Genomic DNA, 25,165 nt, shown 5'->3' with positions numbered 1-25,165 from the left:
ACCAAATTTTAAACCTTTATAAAGAACCTAACTGTAACTAAAATAAAAAACAATAAAAATTAACTGATATTAAACAGAAACCAAAAACTTCGGTTAATTTGGGTATAAACTGAACCAAATTTTGTTAGCTCAATTTCGGCACAAGTTTGTGTTAGTATAACTAACCGAAAATGGAAACCGGATAACCGAACCGAACCAATCAATCAATCGTTCGAACCAAACCCGTAGCCTGCGACTGTGAGTATGGACGTCAGTGGCAGGAATGGTAATTTAGGAGTGTTTGAGGAGTTATTCGATAGAGTGTAAGTTTCGCAGTACGATGACGTTTTGACTAACCTATCTGTTACGCAGCTTCTTCTCTTATCTTCCCCTTCCTCTGATCTTTCCCTTAAACCCTAGCAATCTGATAGTAAAGATTGGTTTATCATCAATGGGAGATTCACCTTTCTAAGAGCTCAACCAATCTCTCTCCACCATAAAAGATTTTAACTTTCTCTTCTGTTTAACCGGAAAAAAAAATGTATTGTAACTTGACAAGAACCCAAGGGTTTCCAATGGCGATTAGGGTTTCCTTACAACAAACCAAAGGTAAAAGGTGTTTCCTCCTCTCAAAGTCTTACGTAAACCCCAAAGGAAGCGCCTTTGCAGATGTCTCGACTGGGTTTAGCCGAGGTAATCTTATAGTTAGTTCTCGACTTAAAGCCATAGATATTGGAATGTTAAGGAAGCTTGAAAGCGTCAGAGACTATTCGAGCTTTGGTTCTCAGAGATTTGGCAAACGAAGTGGTACTAGTAGTAGAGGAAGATCTGGATTAGTATCAAAAGCTTATAGAGAGAAGACAAGTGACGGAAACGGCCGTGGAGATTCCATTTGGGTAAAGTCTGATGAGAAGCCAGTGGAAGAGAGGAGAGCTAATGGATCATCATCTTGGGAGAATAAACGAGATGGCAGAGGTAGAAACGACAGGAGAAGTAGATTTGGTGAAGCAAGAAAGCGACATTCTTTTCGTGGTACAAGGGATGACAGAGACGGAGAAAGCGAGAAAGCTAGTGCAAATTCAATTTGGGTTGCTAATGACAGACCGGTTAAAGAGCAGTTGCCTAGAGCTAACCGTTCTTCTTGGGAGAAACGAGATGATTATGCTCAAGAAGATGATAGAGTTGAAACCGAGCAGATTGAAGAAGAACCAAATGATGCTAGGTGGCCTGAGATCAAGAATAGGTTCAATAGGTATGATGTAAGAAGAGATGAAGGGCGCGGCGGCAATGCAGCGTATCAAAACTGGAACAGGCAAGAGAGCTGGGGAAGGAAGACGTGGCAAGAAGCGACCGAGTCAAGCGTGCCTAGGATGGTTGGCGAAGTGGTTTATGGAGTGAGTCCAGTGTTAGCTGCGCTCTCTGCCGGGAGACGAGAGTTATACGCTCTGTACGTTCAAGAAGGTTTGGATCTGAGTAGCAACAATAAGAAGAAGAAAGACAAGAAAGGTTTTGAGAGAGTCTTGAAACTCTCCGAGAAGATTGGGTTAGATATTAAGGAAACTTCCAAGCATGATCTCAACATGGTTGCTGATAACAGACCTCATCAAGGGCTGGTGCTGGATGCTTCACCGTTGGAGCTGGTGAAAGTGAAAGAGCTAGATAAGGTTTCGTCAGAGGAAGAAGAGAGCTACTCTCTTTGGGTAGCTTTAGATGAGGTCACTGATCCTCAGAACCTAGGCGCGATCATAAGATCTGCTTACTTTTTTGGAGCCACTGGTGTTGTGGTGTGCGCTAAAAACTCAGCTCCGTTGAGTGCGGTGGTGAGTAAAGCAAGTGCTGGATCGCTTGAAGTGATGGAGCTTAGATACTGCAAGAACATGATGCAGTTCTTGGAAGCTTCTGCTGAGAACGGTTGGCGTGTGGTTGGTGGTTCGGTTTCTTCCAAGGCTGTTGCTTTGAACGGGGTTTTGCCCGGTAGGCCGACGATTCTTGTGTTGGGGAATGAAGGGACTGGTTTAAGGCCGTTGGTGGAGAGATCATGCACTGATTTAGTTCGGATTAGTGGTAATATGGCTAGCGATGTTGCAGCTAGTACAGAGTCTGAAGATGGGGAAGTGGAAGGATTGAGATCTTTCTTAGCTGTGGAGAGTTTGAACGTGAGTGTTGCAGCTGGTTTGTTTCTTCATCACTTGATAGGAAACAAAGCAAGTGTTTGATTCCTTGGTGCTTAGTTTTTCTAGACAATTTCATTTTTTTTTTTTTTGCAGTAAACTTGGGATATGCTCAGTACTTGATATTACTTTTTGCTCCCATTCTATGGTTTTCTTACGAAAGTTTAGTTGTTATTGATTGATTTTTCGATCATTTCCTGGTCTCTTTGCACTCGAAAAACCAGTTCTTATGTTGCATTTAGCAAAGCAGAGATATAGTCTATACAAAAAATAATCTTCTTTGCACGTTACACGCAGTGTGGTTTATTCTTATCGTTGAGTTTATAATCTATAGTATTTCAACTAAATATTGGTTTGCTTACTGTAAACGCAAAACCAAAACGTTCCTACCATTAGCCTTTGATGTTTGCTTTTACAACTAATTTGTTAGGTCATGAAAATGCTTTATAATTGGAACTTTTCAACTATTATTTGTAAAGTTTCTTCAAATAGAAACGCAACACATGCCGTTTGAAAAACTCGAGATAAAACTTGTTTCACCACAAAACAATTATTGATGTTATAAGCTCATCCTTTATATTTGCAATGAATTGAATTGGACTTGATGAAGTTGGCGGATTTGCGCCATATTAGTAAATTACATGTCCCATAGTGAGGTTTAATATGCAATTGGAAAATGATATGGAGACAAAACACCAAATGGATGTTTCAGACATTCGTGTCTTTTCATTTGTTCACATGGACTTTCGTACTAATAATAGTTACGTTTAACTCTTTGTAACCACGTTATATATTACGTGCGACTCCTCATCTACCTTAATTGCTCTTCCTTCTCTCTTGTCACTGTCATCACATTTCTCTTTTGCTCTCTCTCTCGCCGCGATCCTCAGTAAGTCTTTAGGGTTTCGTCTCAATTCTTCACTTTCTTACGGCATCATCTCTCTCATGAACTGCTTTGTGCTTTTTCTAGCTAGGGTTTGATTCTCTCAACTTTTCCTGAAATCTTGTTAAAGTTTTCATCTTTAGATAAAATAGTAAAAGTTAGATAGTTTTATTATGTTGAGAAGTTAAGAGCAACATTATTAGTAGGACTAATTTTTAAGTCCTTAGCTTATTTTATTATTATTTTTATGTTAAGAGACAAAAGTAAAAGACAATCCCAAAAGTGTAGATTATTGGTAGGACTTTTTGTTGTCTCTTAGAAAATTAATTATTTATTTTAATAAGTAATGACATATAAAAGATAAGTTTAAAATAAAACATATAACATTAAAATTGAAAACATAAGAAAATTACAAAGTTGCCAAAAAAAACAAGAAAAAAAAAATTCAAACATCATAAATAAAAGCAAACAAACATTTTATTGAATTCATAGAAACTTAAACATTATATGTTATTTGGAAGATGTCCAAATTTATCTTATATATTTTCAATCAAATCTTCTTTTAATTGTTGATGGGCTTCTTTATCCCGAACTTCTGTTCGACGACCAATTGTATTGCCGTGTTTTGTAGTCTTTTTGACGGAAAATGTTTGATCCACATCTTCTCCTTGTTGAAATTCTAAAACGTTATACTGAGTGTATGAATCTCGTTCATCTTCGACAATCATATTATGGAGTATGATACATGCTCTCATAATATTTGCTATTTTGTCTTTATCCCATAACTTAGATGGATTTTTGACAACAGCAAATCTAGCTTGCAGGACTCCAAAAGGCACGCTCAACATCTTTTCGAACAGCTTCTTGGGTTTTGCAAATAATGAATTCTTCTCACCTTGTGGTAGTCGGATAGATTGATTAAAAGTCGCTCATTTCGGATAAATATCATCCGTAAGATAATAAGCCAAATGGTACTCCGTTCCGTTGACATAGAAGTTTACTTGTGGCGCAATTCCGTTAATAATGTCATCAAAAACAGGTGATCGATTAAGAATATTAAGATCATTCATAGTACCTAGAGCTCCAAAAAACGCATGCCATATCCAGAGGTCATATGAAGCTACCGCCTCCAACACAATTGTTGGTTTTCCGGATCCTTGTGAATACATTCATTTCCAAGCGGTGGGGCAATTCTTCCACTCCCAATGCATACAGTCGATGCTTCCAATCATCCCTGGAAATCCACGTTGGTCTCCAATATGGAGTAGTCTTTCCAGATCCTCCGGTGTGGGACGTCTTACATATTCATCGCCAAACAAGCTGATTATTCCGGGTAAAATTTTGCAAACATTTTCGAGCTGTTGCTTCAGCAAGTCGGACATATTCGTCAACTGTATCAGCCCCACCACCATATGCCAATTGTCGAATTGCTGCAGTACATTTTTGTAGGGGTGATAGACTAGACCGTCCGGCTGCATCTTCTGTTGGTTGAAAATACGGTACTTCTGTGGAGAGACGATACAGAATACGCAGGAACAATGATTTGTTCATTCGAAACCGTCGCCGGAATAACTTGGGAGGGTATGTTGGAGTATCGCTAAAGTAATCATTCCCGAGCTTCTCGTGGCCTTCTTCCCGGCTTCTCTCGATAAAAATACGTTTTTTCGTTCTTTCGGTTCTGGAATAGGAGGAGCATAGTTGTTAAAAAATTCTTCAAATGGGGATTCAAAATCAGCATCATCATCTTTGTGGTAATGATAATGGGAAGAAGATGCCATTTAAATGAAAAAAAGGGAGAAATTGTTTACGAAATGAGTAGAAGAGAGAGGAATTGTGTATGTGTAATGACACTAGAAGTACCATACTTATAGCATCATGTGTGAAACTTCCGTGATGCTGATTTTTTAGAAGTATCCATCTTGTGATAATTAGTTGTTTTCTTGTGGAAGAAACAAACAAATACATGTGGTCTTTTGGTTACAAATGTCAAAGGAAACAAATACATGTGAACCTCCTTGAAATATCTTCAAGTAATCTAGCATTGTTGTCTTTTACCAAAATAAATAAATCTACAATTGTTGTTCTTCTTGTTGGTCTTTCGGTTATGAATTTTAATGGTCTTTTAGCTGAAAACATTTGACTTGTTCATTACCACAAAAAATCGTTCTTGTCACTTTACCACAACAGAATACATATTACAAACATTGGACAATCGAAAACATTACAAGGACATATTACATGGTTGTTCAGTTTAGTGCAAAATAAACATCGAAAACATTACAAGGACATATTACATGGTCGAAACATTGGACTTGTTCTGTTCCATACATTACACACATATTACAATAAAAACATTCCCACATAAAGCAATCCGATTCATTAGAAAACATTAGACAGCAACAACGATTCGTTGAAAACATTAGACAGCAACAACGAGTTGTACGCCACTCGTAACCCTTTACTTAAACATGAAGACCATTCCAGAAACAACTACAACGAAAACCATTACACCAACAACAAATTCTAAGCCATTCCTAACCCTTGATTTCTTCTTAGCTAAGTCACATACTATCTTCTCAAGCCTAACCAGTTTCTGCTCAGTGTCATTATGGAGATCCTTAACTTGCCTAAGGTGTGTCTCATAATCACTCATAAAGTTAAGATAATCTACCTTTTTAGACAGCTGCCCATACTGTCTATCCATGGCTCTCATCTCCTCCATAACCGCCACATCCCACCACTTCCAAACATGGCACTCTCCGTCGTCAACATTCTCACACGTGTAATACCTTCGGCCTGGATCATTTCTGGAATCCAAACTCAACTTTAGGCTGCGGAGGGTACTGACGTCGCGCGGCATCAATCTCAGCTTGGTCCAGCAGTATATTAGCTTATGTTTGGCTGTAGCCACTGCCTGCTGAGTTTTCACCATACTCCTCCGATTCAGAAGGCTGGGTATAGCTGTAATCCAGTCCCATTAGTTCCTTAACCTGCAAAGAATTTAGAATATAAGTACATTTACAGAAAAACCATGATTCAATACTCTATTAAGTACACAAGCCGAAAGCAAAGAAACAAGCATGATTAAAAAATTTGCATCACAGAAACAAGCATATGAAGCAAGCATATGAAGCAAGCAAGAACATCACATTCATAGAAAACAAGAAGTACAATCATCATAACTTAAGACATAATATTTTAGAAATTACACAAGAAACAACCCGGAAGTACAAACATTTTTATTATAAACTACAAACATAATTAGAAATACTAGGCACGGAGTTTATTCTTGACAACTTCTTCAGTCTCACTAAGTGGTTCCTTTTTAGCAAGGAGAGTGTCAAGTATGGTGAGCTTGGATAGTTTCTCCTTCATCGCCAAATCTTCCATCTTGAGCTCCCACATGCTCTTAAACTCCTCAAGAGCCTTCCCTTTAGCATTATTCCTTCTTGCTTTTGCAGCCTTGATACCTTCGGGCCGCATCTCATGGTCACCAACATTGGTGCTTGGAGATTGTGAACCGGCCTCACTTGTTTTTCTCTTAGAACTGGCAGTAGCTTTAGGAGTGTTCAGGCTTAACCATTTCTGTTCATACCTCAACACACACCACGCATGCTCAAGGGTAAACTTCATGGTGTGGTCGGAGTAGAAGATGTCATGAGCCACCTTTAGAACGTCGTTGTCATTCTGTCTGCTGGTGATTTGTCTCTCTGCAGCAGCGAATGCTCCACAGAACTTGTTCGTTAGGTCATTGATCTTATGCCACCTCTGCTTACAATGGACATGCTCTCTCTTCTCACCACCCTGTCTAGCATGAAGACTTGCTGCGTAGTATTCTCCTACTCGTTTCCAGAAGGTGCCTGACTTTTGTTCATTTCCAACAACAACATCCTTAGATGTGTTTAGCCAGGCACTGATTAGAACCTTGTCATCAGTTGGGGTCCATTTCTTTCTCTCCCGACGCTCCGCGGGTGTGTCTTCAGGTAGAGCTGGAGCCTCAGATTGTTGGGAACTGAAAGGAGGGATTTCTGAGGCTTCAATGTTTACACTAGAAGGAAAAATTTCATAAGGAAAGTTTTCATTCACTACATTTTCTCGTTGACTGTTAAGAAGCCCTACATAACTAGAATACTGGCTATATGGATTCCTTGAATCCATAGCACGAAGAACAGAGATGAGAGTTTCGAAAATAAAGCAGAATGGTTAGCAAAGAGGAGAGAAAGAAGAGTATGGAGACTATATGAAAGAATGAACTATGGAAGGGATTTAATATGTGAAACGGTAACAAGTAATAAGTAACAACAACCTAACCATTATCTACCAAAGTCTAATCAGAAGTTATTACACATTTCACAATTTCATTAAATTAGAAAGAGATTTGGTTTCATACGAACTTCAATACAAAATACAATCAGACTTGGCAATGCAATTTAGTTACATCAAGACAGAACTACGAAGCTATCGTTCAAAACAAACTTAACTTCTAGCCTTGTCAATTCATTTTAGCAACTATCTAGCGCAAAAGAGGATTTGGTTGCCTTGTCTATTCAGTTTAGCATTAACAACTACAGTCAAATCACTAGCAATTTACCAATACCTACAATCAGCAAATCTACCAATAACAACTACTCTAACTCGAGCTCTAATGAATGTGCAAATGGGTGTTCTTGTTCATGAAAGTAGATCGAAAATTACAACAAACAGGAATCATATCATCGACGAATCTAACAAACGACAAGTAACCAATACCTATAAACTACGAATCTAACAATAAGAACTATTGGATCTCAAATTAATTAATTTAAAACGCAAACCATACAATCACAAACGACATTCTTTTCATCACAACAAAAACCAACAAGACCCAGATGCGGAGGAGGTAGAGCGACAATAACAACGACATAATCTCAAAGCGGATGAGGAAGACATACCTTTTCGATTGAAATCGGTGGAGAAGCTTTCGGTGAGACAACGGATCGGTGTCGAGGGAGCGAAATACCCGAGAGGATTTTTAAATCGGGATGAAATGGGGGGACGATCTCTGTCGAACTCTTTCGCCGTCGAGAGAGAGAGAGTCGGGAGAACATGCAATTGATTTTCAGACTGCAAAACGACATTGCCCTACACCACTTCCACACCCAATCACATTCAGCCAGCTGGCAATAAGGATCATCGACAAAACTTCTTAATTAAGGACAATCGACTTCCGTTTCTTTGTAATTTAAGCCTTTTTGATTTAATTTTTGGCCCAATATTCCTTAGAATTCAGGCTAAGAACGCCGATAATGTTGGTCTAAAGAGCTTTTGTGATACAAACAGGTCAACTAGTAATAAGGATGGATAATAGCAGTTGTGAGTCAGAGGAGAGTGAGTCAGAGGAGAGTGACTACTCTGAGAAGCCTTACAAGCAATTGAGGGACGGGGAGATGAAAGTTAAGCTAAAGGAGGAGACTTTCAAGTGCCCTTTTTGCCCTGAGAAGAAGAAGCAACGCTACAAGGAGCTGCTTGTCGCCAAATCCACCACTAGAAATTGTAAACAAAAAGCTAATCACTTGGCCTTGTCAAAGTACCTCCACAAGGAGCTCGCTGGTGATGCTGAGCCAGTGATTAGCTTGTCCAAGCAGAACCAAGCTGCTGTTGTGAATGACGACATGTATGTGTGGCCTTGGATGGGGATTTTCATCAGCCTACTGAGAGGAAACGATGACGACAAGAGTTTGCTTCTTGATTCGGCGTATTGGTTGAGGAAGCTTGCGAGGTTCAACCCTCTTGAGGTGAAGACCCTTTGGGTTGAGGAGGATTCGGCAGTTGCTGTGATTCCTAGGTTTAACGGTGGTATGGATGGGTTCAAGAGCGCCACAGAGCTTGAGAAGGAGTTTGATGTCAAGCGGTGCGGCAGGGAGGACTGGAGAGGAGACTGGAGGAGGTTCAAGTTCAAGACTTATGGCTGGTGCGCACGTGCAGATGATTACAACTCTCAAGGGTCTATAGCTGAGTACCTGTCAACGGTAGGGAGACTGAGAAGCTTCTCTGATATCTCCAAAGAGGAATTGCAGAAATCGGATAATGTTGCGTACGATCTAGATGATAAAATTTATATGATGGATGAGGATTATAACCAGGTCCAGTTCAAGTACAAAGTGGAGACCATCTCTCCGCAGAGGCTTCTCATGGAAAAACACACGATGGACCAAACTTATAAACAAGGTTTGTGTTACTGAAAAGTTGATTTGCTTTATGTTTCCCAACCTCGGTTTGTGACTCTTGTTTTTATATCTAGAAACAGGATGCAGGAGTTTTCGCAGCGCACCATCGACAGGATCTTACGAGAAAAAGAGATGCTAAACAAGAAACTGGAGTATAGGATGAAGGGTCTGGATGCTTGGTCCAAAGAATAAAACTCCTAGCAGTTAAATTTAGGGAAAATTGCCGAAACGGAACAAAAAATCAGCATAGTTATTCCTATGGTATAAAACCATATTTGTCCATTTATTTTCTCTTTTACATTTTCCATTTCTGAAATTTAATGAAATAAATAGTTTTTTGAATCCAAAAAATATTAAAAATATAAACAATTAATAAAACACCTATATACACAAACACATTTTTTTTGGGTTAAAAAACTTGATAAATAAAATTTTAAAATTATGTTCCACTAAAAGTAGAATTCATCTTCTACGGAAAATGAGTTAGTAGAAAACAAATTCCAGAATAAACAAGTCCATCTATTTTTTTTAGAAGAAACCATCCAAAAATGACTAAAATTCTAAATATGAGGAATGTAAATTTTACTAATTGTAAAGATCGCTACTTTTTTTTTGAATGCAGTCTCTACTTTTATGAAGTATTCTAAAATTCCGGGTATGCGAAATATAAACTTAACACGAACGTCTACAAAAACTAGAAATTGTATTCAGAATTTTTGTCATGGTTCTACACAGTGTAGATGGTGTCTTCTACGGATAAAAAAACAGTTTTCCAAAAATTAAAGAAGTTTCAGTTAAGAAAATATTCTTAAAGTATTCTAATTTCCTAAAACATGTCCTGGTCGATTTTCTTTGTCAAAATATAAAAAAAATCGATTTTTGCTTTTCTTCTTCATCAATCTATGATTTCTTCATAGTTTGTCTTGTGATTTTCACAAATTCTTGTTCTATGATGCATATCTATACAATATGTGGTGTTTGGGAATTTAGTGCAAGTACGAGATTGATTTTTTCGGCTGATGATAAAGGGGGTAGGCTACTGTTATTGGAATCAAGTTCTACCTTAGAAGATTTTAAACGAATAGTTTTGGAGGATTTTAGAAACTAAATGCAATTAGGTTACGTGATATTTTTGATCTATGTCGTGTGTTCTTTTTTTTTCTAAATTGTTTTTACATTTTTTCCCTTTCTAAAACATTATTACCTTATTGTTTTTATATTTTTCCATTAAACTTTTTAAAAATGATTTTAATTTATGTTTAATTTGATTAAGGAAATGTTAGTTTTGGGATTATGAAAAATATTATACTATAGGGACAACTTAGTGATGGTTTTATACTATAGGGACAACTATGTTGTTTTTTTGTTCCGTTTTGGCAATTTTTCCTTAAATTTATTTATCTCCTATAAATATTATAGCTAATTTATTAGTTAATTTTAGTGACTTACGCCGATTTAATGCTTAACATTTTAGAAAATTGTTTTGTTTTATCCTCTGAAGTCAATAGCCACAAACAAAAACTAAATCTATACTATTAAAAAGAAATCATTCCAAAATATATATTTACGAAAGGTTATTGCACCATTTTATTAACTAATTATTTTTTTGTCCTATCTTATATTTTTCTTACTATATAACATTTAATACATTTAATTAATTCTAACAGCTTTTAATTAGTACTAGGTGATTATCCGCGCACATACGCGAAATGAAATGTATATTCTAATAATTGTTAAATACTAACTTTGCCCGTTCAAACATAATTATATCATGTCATAAGTCATATATATATATATATATATATATTAATCTACATATCTATTAAATGTGATTTTTACTCATATGGTTTTTTGATCATTTGTATTTTATTATAACCAAAATTTTAAACTATAGTTCATAAAATTTTCATTGTGAAACTTTTAACAGTTTTCGTAATTTATAGTCATTTTAAAAAATTAAAAATATAACATATACGAAAAAATCTAAAATTTTATTATATGGTTAATATGATAGTTTAATTTATTTTAATAATATAACATTAAAAATAATAGAAGATATGTAAATTTTTATTAAATCTTTATTATTAAAATCACTAATTTTCAAATATTTATTTTATTCATTTTTGGTAATTATGTAGCTTTTATTTAAGGAAAGAAGGAAAAAATAATAATTATAGATTATTAATTAATTTCATGGTTTGTTTAATGAGAAGTATATAATATATGTTTAGTGGACTAACATATTTCTTTAGAGACTTTAAGAAGCATTATAGTGATGACATGTGTCATAAATAAAATATTGTAATACTTAACTTTTAATAGATAGAGGATTCGACTAAATTAGCTTTTAACTACTACTCGACTAATTTCAATGGACCAAGTTTATAAATCATATTTTTCGACATATACTAAGTGGACCAAAGAATTATGCATATGTACAAATCCAATATATTAAATACCATCATCTCTAAATATGTCTCATGATGTATCTCAAAACCAAAACTATATTGTTCCAACCAGGCATTTGTGGCCTGGTGGTTAAGGACTCACGGCTGTGAGTTCCGTCGTCTAGGTTCGAGTTTCGGCCACCATCGATTAAAATGAGATGAAAAAAGGCCATGGTCATAAAAAAACTATATTGTTACTTTTATCAAATTGTGACTCTTAAAATCAAAAAGCTCTGAAAATATATAATAATTAGATACGGACCTGCACCCTGCGCATGATGAATATCTATAAAAAATAATGAAATTTAATTTATATTTTATTTCTAAATATACCGAATGGGTGTTATTTTTAAGAAACCATGGTATATGGATATTGTTTGGTAATCAAACCGAATAAACCGATTAATAAAAATATAGTAGTATAATTATATGTAAATTCTATAATATAATTGATATATATATACATAATTTATTTATTGATATGATCTTCATACTTAAACTTTAATTTTAGTAATTTAATATTTTGTATTAAGTAAAAATTTATTTTTTTCATTTTTATCAAATTAAATAAAACATAATTTTTACTTTTTGTTGACATATATGTGTAATAATATTTATTTAATAATATTATGGAGTACTAATTTTTCATTCTATAGAAAATATTATTTTTGTCAACTTAATAGGTTTACTAATTATTTTAAATAGTAAAATAGAATAATAAAATAGTCTATTCAAAAACCTAAATATCTTCGTGTTTTATTTTCAGGGCAAGGCTGGTATAGCACTTTACCGGGTTTTGATGGTTTATTAGGGGCGAAGAATGTAAGGGCATGTCTCTCACCCCTTCATTCGGAGATGGATGCATTAATTTGGGCAATGGAATGTATGAAAAATTTAAGACAGTTTCAGGTAATGTTTGCAATGGATTGTTTTCAATTGGTGAAGATGGTTTCGGAACCAAAAGAATGGCCAGCATTTGAAAGTTATCTGGAAAACATTAAGCTTTTAAAAAGAAGTTTCCTCAACTCAGGCATCGTTCATGTACCCCGAACGGAGAACCTACGGGCGGATAGCTTAGCACGCAGTGCTAGGAAACAACTGTCCTTCGTCGTTCACATGGATGCGGAGTTACCGATTTGGTTTACAGAGTCAACATGAGTCTGTAAATGTTTGCTGTCAAAAAAATAAAAAAATAAAGCCAATATCTAATTATATAAAATAAAATTTACAAAATTATAAAGTTAAATAATATTTTTGAAGCAAAATGTTATTAAAGACAAAATTTTATAAAAGATAAATATGTTTTAGTATTTTGGTATAAAACTGAACAAACTGGTATATTAACCTAAGCATACCGAAGTAGATATGGTTTTAATATGCTAGTTATTTTTTTAAACCGAAATACCGAAAAACCGAAAAAAACCCAAACTAAAACCGAATCGAAATCTTGATCGAATACCCTAGATACAAAAAAAAAACACTTCTTTGCACGTTACACGCAGTGTGGTTTAATCTTATCATTGAGCTTATAATCGTTAGTATTTCAAATAAATATTGGCGTTTGAAAAACTCAAGAGATAAAACTTGTTTCGCCACAAAAGAATTATTGATGTTTAAGCTCATCCTTCATTTTGCAATGAAGTGGACTTGATGAAGTTGGCGGATTTGCACCATATTACATGTCCCATAGTTAGTTTTAATCTGCAATTTTGTTTGAATTTATTGGAAAATGATATGGAGACAACACCAAATGGATGTTTCAGACATTTGTGTCTTTTCATTCATTCACATGGCCTTTCTGCCTCTCAGTTTACCAAAACCCTAGTTTCAAAGCTTTACTCTTCAGAAATGGCTTTCTGCAAAAATCTCGGTGGTCTGTTGAGGCAAGGTGCGGTTTCTCAGACCGGGAATGTTCCTGTTCAGTCTATGCTCGGTTCTCTCCTGTACATGTCAACCAAGCTCTTTGTCGGTGGTCTCTCATGGGGGACTGATGACCAGTCATTGAGGGAGGCTTTCTCCAACTTCGTTGAAGTGATCGATTCTAAGGTCATTGTTGATAGGGAAACCGGAAGGTCAAGGGGATTTGGATTTGTCAATTTCCCTGATGAGAGTGCAGCTAATGCCGCAATCTCAGAGATGGACGGAAAGGTTTGTGTTTGAATGCTCAGTTAATAAACTTTTTAAATGGTAATTATTTGTGTGTTTTCGATGGGTTAACTTAAAATTAATTTGGGGTTTATGTAAGCGCAAATCTCCAAAATAGCACATTTCTAAGTTTATATCACAAAATTAGCACTCAAAAACTAAAATGACCAAAATAGCATTCTATTTTTTAAAAATTTTAATTTTTTTATTTTTTAAAATTTGAAATCTTATCTCCAAAACCTCATTTCTCAACTCTAAACCCTAAATCCTAAACTCTAAACCCTAAACCCTAAACCCTAAACTCTTAACTCTAAACCCTAAACCCTAAACTATAAACCCTAAAACCTAAACTCTAAACCCTAAACCCTAAACCCTAAACTCTAAACCCTAAACTCTAAACCCTAAACCCTAAATCCTAAACCCCACCCTTTAACTCTAAACCCTAAGTTTGTGACTTTTGATAAAACATTAAATGTTATTTTGTGACTTTTGACCTTGAGTGCTAGTTTGGGAACAAAAACTTGATTTAGTGTTATTTTTGTCTTTTTCTCTTTATGTAATTTCAGGAACTGAATGGGCGGAACATCCGAGTGAATGTTGCTAACGACAGACCAAGTGCTCCCCGGGCGTACGGTGGTGGCGGCTACGGTGGAGGTGGTGGTGATGGAGGCGTTGACTAAACAGAGGAGCTTCTTGTGATAAGAAGAATTGATCTTTCTGTTTTTTTTTATTATTATTATTTAAATCGAGCTTGTGCTAGTATAAAATCTGAATGGGATTTGTTGAAACTCTAGTGGTCAGATCATCATGATTAACCTCAGTCTCTTAACTGGTGTTTTTAACTTCGGGTAAGAGACGGTTCTTAACTTTTCTTCTATTTTAATTAAGAAAAGCTAAGAACCGTTTCTTAAATAAGAGATATAAAAGCTATTTTTTAACCGAAAAATGTAAAAAACAAAAACAAAAACAAAAAATGTCAAATTTTGAATTAAGAACATCAGTTCTTAGCCGGGGTTAATCATGGGCATGATTATAAAGCCTACTGGTCCATTTCAGCCTGATGATTTAGGTATATTTCTAATTTTCTAGCATAATCTTTTTTGGTGTGAAAAAATAATATTATTAAAAAGGGGCCAACCGGTTTCGAACCTCTGGCATTATTTGAGGTGGTTAGAGTCTCAAATTAAGCCGTTTTCCGGTTACCTATGGGAGTCATGGGACATGTGAATACTACAACTAGGTGTGCATCAGAACTGAAATGGAACAACTAGGGGGCTTTTGCTAAAAGTAACTGAAACATGTTTCGCAAACAAGTTCACGACCAATCCAGCTCTCAACCGCCTTACTAAACACAATTGTTGCCAATCAAATCCTTTTGTAAAATTAAGTCCCTAGAAAACTTCACGAAACTTTTTCAATTTAAAAACATTGTTATATTTCGTCACGTTAAATTTGTTATTCGTTGCTTATATAATCTATCTATTGAAGTCAAATTCTTGCGATACACTTTATTTCTTGCACACAAGCAACTCTAGTTACGTACAGAAATCAAACAATGGTTTCAGATTGGGGTGCGAGTGATTGTTTGACCGTGTTTGCCCAAAAAGAACAACTCAATTTGAATTTATTAGCTTTTTGAATATGAAATTAATACTTTCAAAATAGTTAAAAAGAACAGCAACAATATTCATTGAAAACAAAAATCGCCGTGCTGCCTTTGCAATATTGTACTATGTGCATATTTATATAAACTATCCAGAGAAGATTTAGAACTTATCAATCCAGTGATCTCATCTAACTAGAAAATTCGTCGACAAAAAAAAATCTAACTAGAAATTCAGTAATCTAATAATCCCATTTAGTTTTCCCACCAAAAATTGATTTGAAGTGAGGAACATTGCAAGCAAACAAAACAATATATTTATAGTCACATCAGAGAAGAAGATGCATAGAATATACCCACAAGAATATTAAATTCGCAAATGAGATCAATGATTATGTCTTAGGAGCAATAAAATCTAATATATGAAAAGAAATAAATAAAAAACACATGTTTCTAAGCTGTCACCACTTGTGATAGCCTGTTCGAAAAGGAAGACATGGTCCCTCTCCTTCAGATTCGGCATAACATTCTGGCATCTTTGCCGCCAAATTTACTTCACACTATAATAACAATATTTCCTATTGAAATAAAAAAAATCCTCATGAAAATTTTATATTCTCTAACATATCTTTTATTAAATTAAGTTTTTATTTTTTTTTGAATTCTTTTTTTTTCTTCAAATTTTATTGATTTTTGGTTGTTATCATTCTAATCCATATAATCCGAAATGATAATATGTTTTTATTCATGATCCAGCTAAATTTAGTTATCTTACATAATGATCTAGAACAATCAAAATGTATATTAATATAACTACTATAGACAACTAAGATTTATTTAGCTATTATTTTTAAATATCTGAGTGGTATGGATTCTAAAACCTAACAATATGATATGATACATTTTGTGTATAACTGGTAATTTATAATATTTTACAGTATTTGTTTTTCAGTCAGATTTTAAATATTATGATATAGTACAAATAAAATTTCCAGTTTTTGCAGTTTTACTTTTAGTTATTTTGTTCATTTTGTTTTCTCTCAAATATTCTGAAGTTGTAATGCTTTGGCATAATAAAGTGAAAAAATTTATAACCAGATTTGATATTAGTTAATCTACATTAATCATTCTCAATTGTTTCTCAACTTGATTCTTTAAAACTTATATTGATAACTAAATATGGAGTTACAAAAACAAACTAAAAGACCGACTTATATCAAAGATTTTAAAAAACTTGTAAGCGAAAAACAATTTTAGTGTCAAGTTTTTTAAAATTCTATAAATAAGTTTTAAAATAATTCATGCTCATTTACATTTTTGCGTAAATATGTATCAGACATTATATTTAAATTTAATGTCATTTTTTCTAAATTAATATCCCACATTTATTAGTTTTAATCAAATTCACCGTTTTTTAGTGAAGGCTTATTTAATCATTTATCATGCTAAACAGATAGTATTTGAAAGACTATTTTCACTTTCAAAATGCCTTTAAAAAGGGCTATTTCACTTGTTTGGCCAAAGAAAAAAAAGAATAAAATATTTATAGCATCAAACTTTGAAATATCTACAAAAGCAATAACGTGCAAAAGAAAATATTGTGTTCACAAAGAAAACTATGCATACAAAAATGCTTCTTTTCATACAAAGCTTTTTACGCGTATTACAACTTAGTGGCCTATACTAGTATATAAAAAAATTAAATGCATATTGTTATGTTAATAAACTTGTAAAAATATTTTGGGCAAATCTCCAAAATAACATTTTTCTAAGTTTATGTCACAAAAATAGCCCTAAAAAATTAAAATGACCAAAATAACATTTTATCTTTTGAAAAATTTTATTTTTTTTTATTTTTCAAAATTTGAAATCTTATCTCAAACCCTACTCTCCAACTCTAAACCCTAAACCCTAAACTCTAAACCCTAAACCCTAAACTCCACCCCTAAACTCTAAACCCTAAACCCTAAACCCTAAACCCCACCTCTTAACTCTAAACCCTAAACCCTAAACCCCACCCCTAAACTCTAAACCCTAAGCTCTAAACCCTAAACGCTAAACCCCACCCCTAAACTCTAAACCCTAAACTCTAAACCCTAAACCCTAAATTCTACCCCTTAACTCTAAATACTAATGTCTAAATTAATTTACCGATGGGGTATAAGTGTATATTTATCTCTTTTGATAAAACATTAAGTGCTATTTTGATCATTTTTATTTTTATATGCTATATTTGCGACAAAAAATTTTTTAGCGCTATCCTAGTTATTTTCTCAAATATTTATATACTTTTAGATATTTGTCAGACTATATATTTCTGTAATATTAAGTCGAGGACAGGGAAAAAAACTTCTTATTTAAGCAGAGAGAGTGGTAAAAAAGAAGAAAGAAAATAGTAATAAAATTAAATATTATAATAAAAAATAGTAAACTTTATTTTAAAAATTGAATTAAAAAAAAAAAAAAGAAGGAAGGAAAGGGAAATGTGGATGATTAAATGGATGAACTGTGTGATTCCGTCTCTCTGGATTTTCGCTGCTCCGTCAATGGCGATCTGCTAAATGTCACCACTTTAAGAGAGATTCAGAGACGAATTTCAAATCTTAGGGTTCCTCATTTTCCTCCTCCTCCTCCATTGGGTGTTTGTGCTTCTTCTTCATCTTCTTCGCAAGGAAGGGGACGTGAACACTTGGGAGAGCAGGGGAACAATCTTAATGTCTACCACATTGGACTCCATGGATTCGATTCTCTTCTCTCTCAGCAGAGCCTTCTGCACCCCTTTCGCCGTCTTCGTTCAGATCCAGGTTTGCTTTCTTTTTCACATCGAAGCTTTGGTCCCTTTCATGTTAAAAGTTTCATTTGCCTCTTCTTGATTCGTTTTGATATTCCTCCAATACGTCGTTTGGATAATCTTTGTTCTGTTTTTTGAAAAGTAATGTTTCTTTTAGCACTGTCTCGAGAAGCTTAGATAAAGGAGAAACTGAAGGCTTTATGTTTTTTTTTTCTTTTTTTGGGCATAATGTCTACTCCTAGACTTGTCTGGTTGGGCATTTTATTTTACCATCAAGATAAGATTTTTACTGCCTTTTGTTGGTCTGATTGTTTCTTCATATGACTCAGGGATGTGTTATATGCTTACTCCTTGCTCTAGGCTGGTTAATGGCTGCATATGTCAGGTACTTTCTTTGCGTCTCCTTTGCTTGCTGTCTGCCTCTTTTTTTTTCTTATCCTGAAATGCGTGCTGCTTTTATGTCTAACCTTTAAGGAACCGAGAGATTAAGAGAATCAAAAACAGCATGAAAGCAGGAAACAGCTTGGCGTTTCTCTATCAAGACATCAATGAACTCGAGCACTCTAGGCAGGCTAAACTTCCCAGGGTTTCCGTTGTTATGCCTCTAAAAGGCTTCGGAGAACACAATCTGCACAATTGGAGAAGTCAGGTTAGACCCTCATGTTCTTTTGTATTTTCTTCTTCATGGTTAAGCTTTTTGCCAGAGGAGTATCTTGTCTTGGTTCCAACTTTATTGTTAATCTTTATCGATATTTTTGCGTAGATCACCTCTCTCTATGGTGGACCACTGGAATTCCTATTTGTTTTAGAAAGTACTCAAGACCCTGCTTATCATGCTGTTTCCCGTCTATTAGCTACGCATCAGGTATATACACGTTACAACGGGTTGTATAATTTTGACACTGATGGAAAATACTCTCAGTTCATAGTTCATATGACCTTCTTTTGTCATGAAGTATGTACTGACTCCAAAAATTTGCTCATTGTTATGCTTAAATGTGCGCAGGATCATGTTGAAGCTAAGGTTGTTATTGCTGGTTTAGCAACGACTTGCAGCCAGAAAATTCATAATCAGTTGGTATGTATTGATCTTTGAAGCAAATTAGTGATAAACTAAACTATCTTCGAATATACATTTTTTTCGTTTATGTTGTACATTCATTGGCTTTTGCTGACTTTTTTAAAATTTGGTTTCTGCTTCTGTGAAGATTGGAGTTGAGAAAATGCACATAGATACCAAATATGTGTTGTTTTTGGACGATGATGTTAGCCTGCATCCTGGAACAATTGGAGCACTCACGTCTGAGATGGAGAAAAATCCAGAGGTGGGTACCCCAAACTATATAGTTCATGAATATATTAGCTTAATGATAATAGGCCCTTAATTAACAGCAATGGTGATGTGTTGCAGATATTTATTCAAACTGGGTATCCTCTAGACTTGCCCTCTGGAACCCTTGGAAGTTATTGCATCTATGAGTACCACATGGTACAGTGGCATCTCTATACTCTTCCTTCAGTCCTGCTTTTATATAGAATTTATTCACTGGCTTCCCTATTATGCGTTTATGTTCTTCCATGTTTGTAGCTTTTTTTTTGTTGTAAGTTGAGCTAATATTGGCATTTTCTCTTTACAGCCTTGCTCAATGGGATTTGCGACTGGTGGGACAACATTCTTTTTGTGGGGAGGGTGCATGATGGTATGTAAATAGCATGGTAGATAGTGTTTCTTTTGTATTATCCGTGCTACATGTGGTTATTTTTGCAACTATTTTGTAGATGCATGCTGATGATTTCAGACAAGATCGATATGGTGTTGTCTCTGGCTTACGTGATGGTGGATATTCAGATGATATGACACTTGCCGCTTTAGCAGGTAACACTATTGTATGTGTAGTTGATAGTTTCTTCTTGTTTTCACTCACCTGTTTTTTTTTTTCTTTGCCTCAGGTGCTCACAAGAGGCTCATTACATCTCCTCCTGTTGCTGTATTCCCTCATCCTCTTGCAACTGATCTAAGTTTTGGACGGTACATACTCGTATTTCACTTGTTTGAAGCCCCCAAATATGATGTTTAACCATTCTTCCTCTCCTATTCTATAGGTACTGGAACTACTTGAGAAAGCAAACCTTTGTGCTGGAATCTTACATATCCAAAGTTAACTGGATAATGAACAAGGCTTTGTTTGCCGTCCACTGTTATCTATCATGGGGTTTTGTTGCACCATATGTTATGTCTGTCATCCACATCACATCAGCTTTAAGAATCTACATCAAGGGCTATCATCAACTTGAAGACACGACCTTTGCTTCTAGTGGTGAGCATACCTTTCCTCGTATTCAACTTATAACTGTAGGATTGTATGCTGTTCTTTGTGCTACATACTGACCTGGAAAGATGAGGTTATTTGCAGGTATGTCCCTTGTTATACTGTTGGCGATCTGCACCTTCATCGAGCTTCTATCAATGTGGAATTTGACAAGACGAGAAGTGACGCTATGCAATCTGTTATCCCCAGAGGCTCCACGTCTCACTCTTGCACCTTACAACTGGGGACTTGTACGTGCTTTCAACCCCTCTTTATTGATTAGATGATACAAAAACTGAGTAATGATGTTAAGATAAGAGAGGAGAAAAAGAATGTTACTAGGTTTGATATTTTTGGGGAAATTTTGTTTTGCAGATATTTATAGCAATGCTAGTGGACAACTTTCTATATCCGATCTCAGCATTCCGTTCTCACTTTTCTCAATCCATAAACTGGTCTGGAATTAGATACCACTTGAGAAATGGAAAGGTTTTCAAGGTAAAATCAAGTGTGTCTTTTTAAGTATACGTCACCTAGACAAGTGTGTGTTGAGATTGTTTATTGGGAATGTGATAACAGATAGAGAGAAGGAATGATATGGTACCAGCAAAGACTGATTTAGGAGGGAAACACTTGTATGGTAAGAAGGGAGCTACACATAAAGCTTCCTTCTTAAGCTCATTGGGAAGAAACTTGGCTCACTGGCGACAACCAAAGAAGTTTGATGTTTAAAAAGTTCGTTTTCTTTTAGTGTTAAATACAGTTAGAAAGCAAAGCTCAAAAAGTCGTTTCTCTTGCCCGGGAATTCGTGGGTGAATAGATGATTGATTCTTTGGTGATTCTTTTTCCAGATTGGGGAAGATTTGATATTGTTTTTTCTGTTTTTCTTGGTTACAAAATGTTTATTGGTGAAGGAAAAAAAATGCATTACTCCCCTCTAGGAAATTCTTATTCGTTGATTTCTTTTGGTTTGTTTTACCCCTTCAAGCTGTTTTGCTTATACAATGTTTGTATACCATACAGTGTACATCTAAGTAAATTGCTGTTCATAAAGGGTTGGGTTGAACCAAAAAGCAAAAGCTTAGAACAGATAATTAGTCTTGTAGTATTAGTGAGGGTAAGAGATACAAGGCTAATATGAGATATTGCATGTGTTTTGAACTCCAAACACGAAGCAGTTCATTATTTACTGAAACATAGTACTGAAAAACACTTGGGGGGAACAAGGAAACAGTAGTTTACATACAAAACAGGCATTGAGCTTTGTTTCTTGGTCTTCAAGTCTCAACGGTAGATACGATAGGTGGGGCTGTACATGCTACTCTCCGCACACTTGACAATCTCCTTAGGCCGGGGAAGCCTCCCCGCCAGTCCTGTTAACCCAATATCTTTAGTTTTAAGACTGAATGCGAGAGAGACAGAGAGAAAAGAGAGAGCAAAGAGGGAGAGACCAAGTTCATATGCTTTAGTTGCTACATTGGCTGCGATGTGAGCTGATATTTTGCGGATGGAAGAGAAGGAAGGATATATCATTCCTTTCTCATAGTTCTCTTTGCTTACTTGTCCAGCTAATGCCTCCGCTAACATACCAACAAAGACTTCAGAGCTTCTGCTAGCTTTAGATCTCTTTTTGAGATTTTCAGGCATTTGAAATACTTACCTGCGGCCAGAAGCATATCATCATGTACTCGTATGGCTCCGGAGATGACCAAACCAAGTCCGAAACCAGGAAATATGTAGGCATTGTTCGCCTGAGTAGATACAAACACACTTCCTTCATACTCAACTGGATCAAACGGGCTTCCACTTGCAAATATTGCACGACCCTTCATACCAACAAAGAAGATCACAAAACTTGAAATCCATATGAAAGTAGCGTGGTTTGGAGAGACTTGTTACCTTACTCCAGGTATAAGCTTCTTCAGCTGTACATTCTGATTGTGTTGTTGGGTTAGAGAGTGCCATTATCAAAGGTCTCTGCAAGAACATGTTCTTCTTTAAACCAAACCGTTGTCTTGATGCAATCACTTAGCAGAGGAATGAATAACAAGTACCTCATTAATAGAAGACATGGCCTCAATCACTTCTTTTGTGAAAGACCGTCCAATGCCAGCAGATCCAATCAGAACATTCGGTTTTATGGCCTGGTGAAACATATATAACTTAAGAGGAGAAATAGAAAAAAAAACAGATTTGAGATTTAAACTTGAAGAAGAAGTTTCAAACCTTGATGGCACCTAAGAGGTCATTGACAGGTTCATGTTCGTGAGCCCATGGTTTCTTGAAGGCTTGCAGTGACTCTTTACGGGAGTTAACGATCAGTCCCTACCACAAAGAAAAACAAACTTGCTTCGAAATTATAGTTCCAATGAAACATCTTACGTTGAAGTTTTGTTACTTCTTCTACCTTAGAATCAACAAGCCAGATCTTCTTGCGGCTTTCCTCTACCGAAGCATTCATCTGCACATGAAAGATGAGATAAACTGAAAGCGATTGGACCAAAAATTTCACCAAAATTCAAGACAAATCATCACCTGTTTTGATATATAAAGAGCTATAAGTTCTGCTATTCCAGTACCAGCCTGCAACAACAAAACAATAAGACATCGGATATTGTTATGCACAAATCATTTTAGACCAAACTTGTAAGGATCAGAGACTGTTCTGCCAAAAAAAAAAATGATTCTTACTTCACCAGCACCAAGAAAGAGGAAGGTGTGCTCTGCAAGTGGACTATTAGTTAACTTCTGTGCGGACACTAATCCAGCAAGAACAACAGCTGCTGTCCCCTGAATCCACAAAGACAAGAAAAAAAAACAAAACTCTTTCAATCTATGAAGACAACAAGAAACAACACAAAAAAAAAGAAGGCTAAACCCTGACCTGTATATCATCATTGAAGACTAGATGGGTATCACGGTATTTCGCAAGCAACTGGAACGCGTTATGATTAGCAAAATCTTCAAACTGTGACAAATGGAAGATAACAAAAGCATATATACATAACAAAGCTTACACAAAAAATCATACTGAAGAAGCAAGAATTCATCATAACTTAGCACCTGTATAAGAACATTTTCACCATAGTTCTGCTTCACAGCACTCATGAACTCATGCAAGAGGTCTCTATACTCCTGCAGAAATCATGTTATGCATAAGAATCTACTCATGAGTTTTTTGAAACTATCAAGACCACGATTAACGCATACCTGTCCCGTTGCTCGCTTTTGTTTGAGTCCTATGTAGAACTCATCATTCAACAGTTTCTCATTGTTTGTTCCCACATCAATGGTGACAGGTAAGCACTGCAATAAAAAAAAAAAAAAAAAAAGCAACTTAGTCTCCTCATATTACTTACTTGTAAAACACTCCACAAACCCCAACTACACTTACCGCAGAAGGACGAACACCTCCAAGTGCTGTATATAAGGCCAATTTACCAACAGGTATACCCATCCCCTAATGTCAACACCAACTCTGGTCAGTTACTTATACAAGACTTGAACTGAAGCCACATCAGTGGACTTACCTGACATCCAAGATCTCCTAAACCCAAAATCCTTTCACCATCTGTAACAACTATAACCTGTATGTTCCTTTCATGCCAGTTCTTTAACACATCTAGAATTTTACCTCTGTATGAATGAATGAATATAAAGTTAAAAAAAAAGGGTAAATAAAGGAGGAATCATAATATAGAAGTTAACCTCTCTTTTAAACTGATGAATAGACCCTGAGGTCGCCTGAAAATACTTCCATATTTCTGACAAGCTTCACCAACAGTTGGAGTATAAACGATAGGTAGAAGCTCCTCAACATGATCTATCAACAACTTGTAAAACAGCCTCTCGTTTCTTTCCTGAAGTTCTGTCAAGGCCATGTACTTTTGTAATGGATATTGATACTGTCGGATGTTGTTGATCAGCCTCTTCTCCTAAATCATTTGAAGAACAGAAAAAACATTGACAAAACATATCTAAATATTAACTAAAATAACCAAGTGTTCACCTGAAGATTTTGATCAACAACAGCTGGAGGAAGAAGGCCACGCAAGTAGTGTGTGTCTCTCTCTTTCTCACTGAAAGCAAGTCCTTTGTTGTAGCGAGGATCTCTCAGCAATGAATACCCACTGAACAGAAAGAAACCAAGTTAATTACTACCTTAAGTGTTAGTTTAGAGACTTAGTAGTTCTGTGACTTTGGAGAAGTTATGTTGTTTACCTAGAAACAGAGAGAGACCATGGAGTTATGCTGTGCTCAATGGTGGCTGAGTCTTCTCCATACACATCAACAACGCCACCATTAACAGAAGATTTTAAATCTGAGTTCTTCACGCTCTCCATGGAGCAATGAACACAATCCAAAAAAACAAAAGTGAAAAGAAGTATCTGAAGAGAAGTATTACAAGGCAAGAATCTGGAAAGAAGTTTTGTTTATATAATAAAGGATCAAGAAGAAGGTGGTGGAAAAGCCAAATGGAAGCTTGAGGATGCAGAGAGGTGTCACACGGAAGAAGACAGATTTGTACAACACATGAACTCCACAAGTCGCCACGTACAGTTAGGTTGAAAATAAAATATATAAGCTGCTTAGTCTTTATTTTATTTCATAAGAAAATATACACTAGAGGA

General features: G+C 35.5%; 6 protein-coding genes across 6 annotated transcripts; 4 read left to right on the top strand and 2 right to left on the bottom strand.

Annotated features, from left to right (window-relative positions):
* Positions 1 to 309: 309 nt before the first annotated feature.
* Positions 310 to 2,343, top strand: LOC125589985 (uncharacterized tRNA/rRNA methyltransferase MSMEG_6073/MSMEI_5913-like). The gene has a single exon (XM_048762752.1). It carries the CDS (start codon positions 519 to 521, stop codon positions 2,193 to 2,195), a length of 1,677 nt encoding a protein of 558 aa, XP_048618709.1. The 5' UTR covers positions 310 to 518; the 3' UTR covers positions 2,196 to 2,343.
* Positions 2,344 to 6,303: 3,960 nt separating this feature from the next.
* Positions 6,304 to 7,191, bottom strand: LOC106354917 (glutathione S-transferase T2-like). The gene has a single exon (XM_013794956.1). The coding sequence runs from the start codon at positions 7,189 to 7,191 to the stop codon at positions 6,304 to 6,306; it is 888 nt and encodes a 295-aa protein (XP_013650410.1).
* A 721-nt stretch (positions 7,192 to 7,912) lies between these two features.
* Positions 7,913 to 10,717, top strand: LOC106354918 (factor of DNA methylation 5-like). Its single transcript, XM_048762755.1, has one exon. The coding sequence runs from the start codon at positions 8,370 to 8,372 to the stop codon at positions 9,252 to 9,254; it is 885 nt and encodes a 294-aa protein (XP_048618712.1). The 5' UTR covers positions 7,913 to 8,369; the 3' UTR covers positions 9,255 to 10,717.
* A 2,742-nt stretch (positions 10,718 to 13,459) lies between these two features.
* Positions 13,460 to 14,627, top strand: LOC106356100 (glycine-rich RNA-binding protein 2, mitochondrial-like). The gene is made up of 2 exons (XM_013795932.3): positions 13,460 to 13,834; positions 14,398 to 14,627. The coding sequence occupies exons 1-2, from the start codon at positions 13,535 to 13,537 to the stop codon at positions 14,509 to 14,511; spliced, it is 414 nt and encodes a 137-aa protein (XP_013651386.1). The 5' UTR covers positions 13,460 to 13,534; the 3' UTR covers positions 14,512 to 14,627.
* Positions 14,628 to 17,936: 3,309 nt separating this feature from the next.
* Positions 17,937 to 21,493, top strand: LOC106354919. The gene is made up of 14 exons (XM_048764418.1): positions 17,937 to 18,238; positions 18,555 to 18,610; positions 18,700 to 18,874; positions 18,989 to 19,090; positions 19,232 to 19,303; positions 19,434 to 19,550; positions 19,637 to 19,714; positions 19,863 to 19,925; positions 20,005 to 20,101; positions 20,176 to 20,254; positions 20,329 to 20,543; positions 20,640 to 20,785; positions 20,910 to 21,032; positions 21,114 to 21,493. The coding sequence occupies exons 1-14, from the start codon at positions 18,149 to 18,151 to the stop codon at positions 21,264 to 21,266; spliced, it is 1,566 nt and encodes a 521-aa protein (XP_048620375.1). The 5' UTR covers positions 17,937 to 18,148; the 3' UTR covers positions 21,267 to 21,493.
* A 125-nt stretch (positions 21,494 to 21,618) lies between these two features.
* Positions 21,619 to 24,949, bottom strand: LOC106357581 (NADP-dependent malic enzyme 1). The gene is made up of 17 exons (XM_013797263.3): positions 24,756 to 24,949; positions 24,544 to 24,664; positions 24,243 to 24,469; positions 24,065 to 24,170; positions 23,929 to 23,994; positions 23,745 to 23,840; positions 23,598 to 23,669; positions 23,419 to 23,502; positions 23,226 to 23,324; positions 23,070 to 23,117; positions 22,942 to 22,995; positions 22,761 to 22,859; positions 22,589 to 22,678; positions 22,434 to 22,511; positions 22,195 to 22,360; positions 21,986 to 22,114; positions 21,619 to 21,907 (listed from the first exon to the last, which is right to left on the bottom strand). Exons 1-17 carry the CDS (start codon positions 24,875 to 24,877, stop codon positions 21,819 to 21,821), a joined length of 1,746 nt encoding a protein of 581 aa, XP_013652717.1. The 5' UTR covers positions 24,878 to 24,949; the 3' UTR covers positions 21,619 to 21,818.
* Between the last annotated feature and the right edge of the window lie 216 nt (positions 24,950 to 25,165).

Source organism: Brassica napus, chromosome C7 (assembly GCF_020379485.1).
Source record: "Brassica napus cultivar Da-Ae chromosome C7, Da-Ae, whole genome shotgun sequence".
NCBI classification, from domain to species: Eukaryota; Viridiplantae; Streptophyta; class Magnoliopsida; order Brassicales; family Brassicaceae; genus Brassica; species Brassica napus.
Note: the sequence above shows the minus strand (reverse complement) of the source record. Positions and strands in the feature narration are given on the sequence as shown.

Excerpts from the sequence above, each read along its gene's own strand:
- LOC106354918 (XM_048762755.1), top strand. The coding sequence starts at position 8,370 with ATGGATAATAGCAGTTGTGAGTCAGAGGAGAGTGAGTCAGAGGAGAGT.
- LOC106356100 (XM_013795932.3), top strand. The coding sequence starts at position 13,535 with ATGGCTTTCTGCAAAAATCTCGGTGGTCTGTTGAGGCAAGGTGCGGTT. Across the intron at positions 13,835-14,397 it reads TCTCAGAGATGGACGGAAAG|GAACTGAATGGGCGGAACAT; the intron begins GTTTGTGTTTGA and ends ATGTAATTTCAG.
- LOC106354917 (XM_013794956.1), bottom strand. The coding sequence starts at position 7,191 with ATGGATTCAAGGAATCCATATAGCCAGTATTCTAGTTATGTAGGGCTT.
- LOC125589985 (XM_048762752.1), top strand. The coding sequence starts at position 519 with ATGTATTGTAACTTGACAAGAACCCAAGGGTTTCCAATGGCGATTAGG.
- LOC106357581 (XM_013797263.3), bottom strand. The coding sequence starts at position 24,877 with ATGGAGAGCGTGAAGAACTCAGATTTAAAATCTTCTGTTAATGGTGGC. Across the intron at positions 23,841-23,928 it reads GAGGTGTTCGTCCTTCTGCG|TGCTTACCTGTCACCATTGA; the intron begins GTAAGTGTAGTT and ends TTTTTATTGCAG. Across the intron at positions 21,908-21,985 it reads AACTAAAGCATATGAACTTG|GACTGGCGGGGAGGCTTCCC; the intron begins GTCTCTCCCTCT and ends TTGGGTTAACAG.
- LOC106354919 (XM_048764418.1), top strand. The coding sequence starts at position 18,149 with ATGTCTACCACATTGGACTCCATGGATTCGATTCTCTTCTCTCTCAGC. Across the intron at positions 19,715-19,862 it reads GCATCTATGAGTACCACATG|CCTTGCTCAATGGGATTTGC; the intron begins GTACAGTGGCAT and ends TTCTCTTTACAG. Across the intron at positions 20,255-20,328 it reads ACTGATCTAAGTTTTGGACG|GTACTGGAACTACTTGAGAA; the intron begins GTACATACTCGT and ends CCTATTCTATAG.